Raw genomic sequence first — 7,973 nt, 5'->3', positions numbered from 1 at the left:
CTTAAAATCAATATGGGAAGTGTGTGGAGTGGGAAAAAGGAACAGAAAATGTGTGCCTAGAAGTGAAGGAAGAACACACCCACCACTGGGAGCACAGCAAAGACTGCCTCCCCCCCCCCCCCCCCCCCCGCACCCCTGCCCTGCACAAGCTCCAGTACCAGCAGCTTTACGCCCACCCCTAATATCCATTATCTCATCCAGCTTTTCCATGGTTTCACAATGAGAAACTCTCCAAATGGGGCTAAGGGTTAGAAAGTGAAGGTGAGGATCCTCTCCTTCCAGTTCATTTTTCTGGGAGATTTTTTAAATATACAATCATTTCATCAAAAGACATTGCAGTCATTACTCACCACCTGTTCTCTCGGGGTGTGTGTGTGTGTGTGTGTGTGTGTGTGTGTGTGTGTGCACGCTTGCGCGTTTGCAGCATAAAAGTGGAAGAAAGTTGTCTTTACTTACCTATCTTTTCCCTCTACGTTTGTCATAGAGTCACCTTGGGTAGCACTGGTTATAGCACTTATCTTTGTCAATTCTGCCACTTAGCATGCTGTATACCACCCTCTTCTCCCCCACCCACTCCTCCCCTTTGGCATTTCGAAAATAACTTGTGCAGGGACCGTGGAGTCAAGGAAGACGTGGAGGAGGCTGATTATTTTCATTTGTAAAAAAAGAAAAAAGTTTTATTACGAAACTAGTTTGTATAAAACAGGGTTATACACGTTTCTTGTAAGTCTGTAATAAAACAGTAAGGAAAAAAAAAAAAGGCAGTGATAGAAATTTCCCAAAAGGCAACCTATCAAAACCAACTGGCTGCCACTTTACGTTTGGACAGTAGCTGCATAAACTTTGTTCTTCTTGAACAGTATTTAATAACATCATTAATACATTAACAAAGTTTCTATAAAGTAAGACACATTGGTGCTGAAGTACATCTGGTGGCCTCTTGATCTCACCTGTGAGGAGAGTTCTTTACAAAACCACGTGGGGAAAATGGCAGTTGTAAGGTGAACTACACATCTAAGATAGGCAGAGGTAATAGCATTACATGTTAAAGTATCAAGATATACACATTTTAAACCATTTGTACAAAACTCTATAAATTTTTTCTCTCTTTCTCTCTTATGTACAAAAATATCTTAATATATCCCCAAACTGGTTAGGATAGATACAAATAGATTTTTCTTATAATAAAAAAATTCACAAAAGATTGGAAGCATTCTATGATGAAAATGGTAGAAAAGATGGTGTGAGGAAATGGGGTTTGGGGAGCCCCCCCCCCCCGGGGAGGATCTGGGTTTCGAAGGACTGAGTATAGCATAATTTCACTGCAGACAAATGTCCACAGCATATTGGGATGGGGATAATGAGAAGAAAGACACCAACCCATTTCTACAGGGCTTAGAACTGCACTTTCAGAGAGGGCGGGGAGGTGAGGGCATCCTAGCAAGTGCTTTCAGTTCTGCCTGTTACTGGTGGGTGGGAGTTTTCTCTAGGGCTGTGCTGCTCCCTTCCGCCAGGAGCCCACTGCTTTTGCACGCAAGCTGCATTCTGCACTTTGACTCAGGTCCTAGTCACCCTTCATATCTCCGTAAAGAATTGGGAGTGCAAAGATAGAGTTCTGAGCGCATCCCTGTTTCGAGAGAGCCTTGCTTCTCAGGCATGCGCTGCTTAGTTGGTCTTGCGGTTGGTTGCCTGAATTTATTTTTTTCTTTCCTTCTTCTCTTCTTTTTTCTTTTTTTTTTCCTCCCTTCCAACATCGCTGACAAGAAAGCACTAAAGATGTAGGTTGTGCGGTGACCCTATAACTTGAGAAGAAGGGGAGAGGTTAGTATGAACTTGGAGGCTGGCAGTGGAGGAAAGTGGAGGTTTGAGGGAGGATCTGTCAGGTGCAACACCTCTTTTGACAGGTCCTAGTACTCGGTTCTCCATCGTTCGCAAAACGTCCCCCCCCCCCCGTTATCCCCCCTCCAGCCACTCTTAGAGGCCAATACTGAAACTAACAAACCAGGGTTTGAAACCGACAAACTTTAAATTAATTTACAAATTCTTTAAATCAACCCCCTCCCCCCCATCTCCGTGGAGACAGTCCCCCTCCTACAGACACTAAGACGGAGGAAAAAGAATGAAGGTAAGAATATCACACCGTTCACTCCCAAATGCAACCTACCTGCTTCCAAAGTCCACTCGCACCGGGGCCAGGACAAGGCCGAGCCCCTCAGAACCAGTTGGTGAAGTCGAGCAGCTCTTGCTCCTCGGGGCTGAGTGGGTCGTAAGAGCCCTCGTCGGACGAGTAGGAGGAGACCGGCGAGCCGGCCATGGAGTTCATGTCGTTGGAGTAGTTGGGGGAGATGGTGGGCGACAGGACGCCAGCCTGGAAGGCGGCGCTCACCGCATCGTGTTCGTCCAGCAGCTGCTGTAGCGCGCGGATGTACTCGACCGCGGAGCGCAGCGTCTCCACCTTGCTCATCTTCTTGTTGGCCGCGCCGTTGGGGACGTGCTCCCGGAGCGTGGCAAAGCCCAGGTTGACCAGTTTGACGCGGTTGCGCTCGCGCTCGTTGCGGCGCGCCACGGCGGCCGGCTGCTGCTGCGGCAGGCTGTAGCCGAAGCCGCTGAAGTTGAGCCGGCGTTTGCAGCGCATCAGTTCGGGCGAGGACGAGCGCTGTCGCTTGACTTGCTTGGACGCTGACTTGTGACCGCCCCCTGAGGGCTGGCCGTCGGCCGCCGGGCTCAGCTGCGGCGCCTGCTGCTGCTGCTGCTGCTGCTGCTGCTGCTGCTGCTGCTGCTGTTGCTGCTGCTGCTGCTGCTGTGCGCTCTGCGCCGCCGCCGCCGCTGCCGCCGCCGCCGCCGCGGCCGTGGCAAAGAAGCAGGCTGCGGGCGGCAGGAAGGGCTGCTGCGGCTGCGGCTGCGGCTGCGGCTGCGGCTGCGGCTGCGGCTGCTGGCCGGCGCTGCCGCTCTCCATCTTGGCAGAGCTCTCCATGCGCAGCGGCCGCCAAAGAGTCGCCGAAGGGGAGCAAGCGGGGACGCGAGGTGCGGGCGCGCGAGGGGACACAGACAGGACTTGGGTGCACGAACAGAGAGGGAAAGAAGGGGAGAGATGAAGAGGCAGCCCGGAGGGAAGTTAAAAAAACAAAACAACAACAACAAAAAAAAAAACAAACAAAATCCCAGGGAGACTTCTTTGGGTGGGAGCAGCGAAGGTGCAAACGCTTTTCCTCCTCCCTCCACTCCTCCTCCTCCTCCCTCCCCTCCTCCCTTCGCGGGTTGGCTTCAGGAGCCTCGCGTGGCGCTCGCGTGTGAGCCTGCCGCTCGCGCCTTCTTGTTTTTTTTGTTGTTGTTTTTTTTGTTTTGTTTTGTTTTGTTTTAAAGGCAGAAGGAGCAAAAGTCAGTGGTGAGCACGCTCTGCTGAGTCTCCCGTTCCTCGCCCCCTAGGGCTGCGCTCGCTTGCGCCGGGGTCTCGGTCTCTCCAGCCGTGGCTCAGGCTGTTTTTGTTTTGTTTTGTTTTGTTAAATTTTGTTAACTCCCTTTCTTTCTTATTTCCTTCTTGCCCTCGCCCTCCCTGGCCGGTGCCCTGTCGGTGCGCCTTCCACGTTCCCTGGCCAGAAGTGAGAGAGTGCTGGGAGGCCGGAGTGCGGCCGCCTTTTCAATGGGACACCCAGCCCCACGCGCAGCGCTGGCCCCGCCTCGCCCCCCACTCCCCGCTGCTGTAGCGAGCGGCTGCAGCCCCCACTCCCCCCTCCTCCTCCCTCCTCCTCCCACCCACTCCCTAAACTCTCCCTCCTCCTCTCCCCTCCCCCCGCCCGGTCCCTGCGCCGGCTCCTTGCAAACTCTCCATTCAGCCGGGTTTGTTGTTGCAGTGCGTGCGCCTGGCGCGTGCCGGACTCCCGGCTGAATAAACAGGCGGCGCGCTTAGGGCGGGCTGCAGCCGGGGGTGGCTCTAGAAAGGGGGGGCCGGCGTGTCTGGACGGGCGAATGGCCCTGGGAATTGGGGGTATATGGGTGGAAAGGTTTGGGGTGAAGTGCCTCGGGATTCTCCTGAGAACTTGGAGCAAAGCTCAGGGAAGGCTTTGAGCAGAAAAAGTGCCACGAGGCGGTGTGCGGGTCGACGAGACTGGGGCTCCATTTTTCCTGCTTTCTTCTACCTACTGTCATTCTCTTGGGGGGGGGGGGTCTTCGCCTTTCTTGGGAGCTGAAGCAAATTTGGGATCGAAGGTTAGAAAGATGGGGAGAAAGAACTCCGTGGGAATTATTGGACTGCGAAAGTAAATAAAAGTACCGTTAAGGCTGGGTTCTAGTCCCAAAGCATCCTCCCGCTAGCTCTGTGGCCCTTGGTGAGTGGAATCCGCTCCGAGCCTCAGTTTCCTCGTCTGTAGCAACAGAAGTTTGGATTGGATGGTCTCTAATGTCCCATCCAGGTATAAAAACTAGGATATGCTCCTCACAACTGAACTGTGGAGGGGGCCGATAAAGACGGGAGGTGATCTCCTTGAGGGTTGGTTGGGATCAGAACTATACGTAGGTGTTTGGCCGCGATGCCCCCCAGGATGACCTCAGTGGCTTTATCCCAGAGGATGATTTCCGGACCGGCTGGGGAATGCATAAAGAGCGGGGCGCTCTGGGGTTTCCCAAAGTGGGTCTGAGAAAAGAGTTGGGGGTGGAGGTTGAGGGGCCAGAGGAGTTTCTCTGGTCGTTGGGCACCGCCGCAGTTACCTCGGCTGCCTTGGCGCAGCCTCCATCCCGCCCCAGGCGTGTGCCCGGCGGGCCGGTGGCAGGCGACTGGGAGCGGAGCCCGGCGGGGCCGCGTGCTGGCGCCGCGAGGGAGGGGGAGTCGCTTGCAGCCGTCGCTCGGCCGCTGGGACTGCGCCCACCCAGGCGCCCTTCCTGGGCCTGGGCCCTGGCGCTCTCCGGCCGGAGCCGGGTCCAGCTTCGGGGCGCCTTGGGAAGCGGCCCTTTGGAGAATGCGGACCCAGCCGCCGCTCCCATCTCTGCACCGCTCTGCTGGAGGCGGGGGAAGGAGGCTGGGGGCACGTCTCAGGTCGCGTCGTAGACAGAAGAAGAGGGAATCGTCCGGCTGATTTGTGCAGTAGAAATAGACAGTTTTGATCGGAGACCTGCAAGCAGGGACGATTGTGGAGAATTACCCAAATAATTGCTTCTCATTGGACTTCCCTTTGGGGAGATGGGTCTTTCTAAAGGATCTATGGGGGTGACCCAAGGAGCCACCTTTGGTTTGTGTGCCTAGCTTCCAGGGTTGCCAGAACAGTAGCGGTGGCGGTGATGGGCAGTGAGGACGAATGGCTCCGAGATGAAGCACCTGTCTTCTCTGCCTCAGTTTCCTCTTTGAAAACGTGTGGGTTTGGGAAGCACGGGACCTAACCGTGCCAACAGAGACCAGTTCTGTAACCCTCTTTCCCCACCCAGCCTCCTTCCTCACAGTAACCTGTGGCTGGTCGACCCCACAGGACTGATGGACTCGGTGGCATATACACTTCTGTCCTCTCCCCTCACCCCCAACCCCCGCCCCCCACCCCGGGAAAGGAGTTGAGAGGACTCCAAGATAACTTTTGTCTTCATTTCTGGGAAGTATAGGAGGCTGTGAGGCCTAAAACAGCCACATCACCAATTTGGTACCCGAAGAAGCCCCTGGTAGACCACCTGACGAAATAGCGGTTATTCAGGCGTGTCTCCCCACCCACACGCCTCGGCGGTGAGCCCCGGGTGCAGGCCGCTAGGAGGCGTCCACGAAAAGCCGCCTGTGCCCCATCCACTTCTCTTGAGCAAAATGAGCGGAGTCGCCAACACGGACCCATCGAAGTGCGTTTTCTTTCGCAGGCTGATTCAAGCGCCCTTCCAATTCAGACTCTATCACTCCTCATTTGACAAAGCCTGTGGTCCTGGCTCTAGCACTGTTTCTGCGTTTTAACCTAGAACAAGCTCCTCTTTCTCTACGGCCCTTTCTCCATCAGTGCAAGAGCGGCGACCACCAGCCCATTTCCAGTGGTGTGTCTAGGGGTGCGGAAAAGTTGCCAATAGCCCGAGCGCGTCCTCGGTTTCTTTTTCGGGTGCGGACTTCACTCGTGCGCGGAGATCCTAATTGTCAGAGACTTCAAGGCCACAGCCTAAGCCCAACCCCCAGGCCCCCCCCCCCACTCCATCACATGGGCTCCCGAATACTCCGACTAGTGAAGCCATGCATTGTAGTGGTCCTGCGTGTTGGCCTCCGCCCAGGAGAAAAGACAGCGGGCGCTGGGATCCTTCCGGCCAAAGCCAACGGAACGTTTGTCCCTTTTCTCCCCGCTCCAGCCCAGAGCCAGCTCCCATTCTCAACCCGCCCCACTCCCGCATCCTCAGCCTGAGTCCTTACCGGCTTTGCAAAATCTCCAAAAACCCAGGCGTTCCCTTCTGCCTACTTGAGTGAGCGCAAAGCAGGCTCCTCCTGCCACCCACCCTTCCCAGCCGGGCAGTGTCCTCTCCATCTTCTCCGACCGCAAGGTTGAGTGGGCTAGCTTCCCTTTCGAGGGGCTTGGCCTCTGTCTTTGGGGATTGTGCACCACCAGCAAGAGTTTGCCACGGAAATTGCCCTTCTGGTTGTTTCATCAGTTTGAAACAAACACTGAGGCTTAAAAGGCCATTGGAATCCTGCTTCTGACCCTGTGACCTAGATTAGGACCCACCCCTGCACACACACACACATACACACACACACCCCCCCTGAGAGAACTGCCATATACTCTCTGAGGCCCAGGGAACCTAGACTTTGCACTGGCAGATAGAACAAATGGATTTGATTTGCTATCCAGGCTCTATTGCTTAACAGCTATGACTTTGAGCAAATAGCCTCTGTTCTAGTCCTCATAGCTAGGACTTGATATAGTCCTCACCTGCCCCATGCTCGGAGTTATGGTACCTACTTCCAAGAGTTGTGAGGTTTCAACCAGATGTATGTGGAGCGCTCTGGGCCAGGGGTAAATAGGAAGGGATTAATGAGAATAGCCTTTCTAAAACTATGAGGAAGTCACTGCTCACACAGCCCATCCAGGAAAGGGATTGTGGGAGGATGCTTCCTGGTACCACGCTGTGATAATCGCTGTAGCCATTGTCCAGCCATCGGATCTTCATCACCACCCTGTCCCACTGTCCCAGCATCTGGAAATGGGTAATTCCTGTCATTTTAGAGGAATGGGGTGATGCTCAAAAATCAAGATGGCACTGAACCCAACATTTTAACATAAAACAGAAGCAAGTGAGGTCAGATACGGACAAGCTTCACGGCTTGCGCATGTAGGGGCTTTAGCAGAACCACCGACCCTGACCTCTAGCTTTCTGTGGCTCTCTTGGCAACCAGGGGGCCTGCCTCTGAGCAAGTCCCCTGGGCTTTACTTGACTAGGACACTCAAAATGCCATTTATCTAGATGCGGAGGGAGAAGAAAACTCACAAAAGGAGTGTTTAATACCTTCATCCATAAATGGAGTAGTGACACTTTCTTTGCTCATCTGTCAAGGCTGTCAGGAGAATTAAATCTGATGTTTGTGAATTCACTTTGTAAATCCCTCCACACATATCAGGGATTGCCATTCTTGTAATGGGGTGGCAGGACATTGACCGCCTTTGGTGTGTATTACCCAGAATATAGACATCCCAGAAAAATGGGAAGGTTTCTCTTTCTCCTGCAAAACAATGAAAGCCGTTCTGTTCTAGCATTGCAGGCCTCTCTTCTATGTTAGGGAATCCTGGAACTGGACCATACTTTAGTTTAATCCTGGTCTGCCTTCAGCACTGGTATCTACATGGGGAGCCGGCTTTCCTGGTGATACAGGAGGATCTGCTGCCCTGGAGACCTGAGGCCCTGGTACCCCAAGTCTGTTACCGTAATTTCCACTCACAGTTAAAGGCCAGACCAGTGCTACCTTTGCTCACACACTCTCCTCAAGCTCCAGAATTGTGCACCTTCTCTCCATGGAAAGGAGATATGCCTTA

At 53.9% G+C, this 7,973-nt stretch overlaps 2 protein-coding genes across 4 annotated transcripts in view; one reads left to right on the top strand and one right to left on the bottom strand.

Annotated features, from left to right (window-relative positions):
* Positions 1 to 656: 656 nt before the first annotated feature.
* Positions 657 to 6,630, bottom strand: ASCL1 (achaete-scute family bHLH transcription factor 1). 3 transcript variants are annotated; one of them, XM_060656583.3, is made up of 3 exons: positions 6,359 to 6,579; positions 2,165 to 3,054; positions 657 to 1,802 (listed from the first exon to the last, which is right to left on the bottom strand). In XM_060656583.3, exons 1-2 carry the CDS (start codon positions 6,468 to 6,470, stop codon positions 2,213 to 2,215), a joined length of 954 nt encoding a protein of 317 aa, XP_060512566.3. In that variant the 5' UTR covers positions 6,471 to 6,579; the 3' UTR covers positions 657 to 1,802; positions 2,165 to 2,212. The 3 variants fall into 3 exon arrangements, with proteins under 3 accessions (XP_060512566.3, XP_060512567.3, XP_060512568.1); XM_060656584.3 differs by having other exon boundaries at positions 657 to 1,796; XM_060656585.3 differs by lacking the exon at positions 657 to 1,802 and having other exon boundaries at positions 3,020 to 5,105; positions 6,359 to 6,630.
* The window catches only part of PAH (phenylalanine hydroxylase), a 102,487-nt gene continuing 97,449 nt past the window's right edge, over positions 2,936 to 7,973 (top strand). Inside the window, exon 1 of the mRNA XM_060656582.3 lies at positions 2,936 to 3,024. The gene's annotated coding sequence lies outside the window, so the exon portion shown is untranslated. The remainder of the gene's footprint in view (positions 3,025 to 7,973) is intronic.

Source organism: Panthera onca, chromosome B4 (assembly GCF_046562875.1).
Source record: "Panthera onca isolate mPanOnc1 chromosome B4, mPanOnc1 haplotype 2, whole genome shotgun sequence".
In the NCBI taxonomy this organism is placed as follows: domain Eukaryota; kingdom Metazoa; phylum Chordata; class Mammalia; order Carnivora; family Felidae; genus Panthera; species Panthera onca.
The sequence above is the reverse complement of the archived record's forward strand: the minus strand, read 5'-3'. Positions and strand labels throughout refer to the sequence as shown.

Coding starts and splice junctions, on each gene's coding strand:
- ASCL1 (XM_060656583.3), bottom strand. CDS start 6,470: ATGGAGAGGACACTGCCCGGCTGGGAAGGGTGGGTGGCAGGAGGAGCC. Junction 3,055..6,358: donor TTGGAGATTTTGCAAAGCCG/GTAAGGACTCAG, acceptor CGTGCACCCAAG/TCCTGTCTGTGTCCCCTCGC.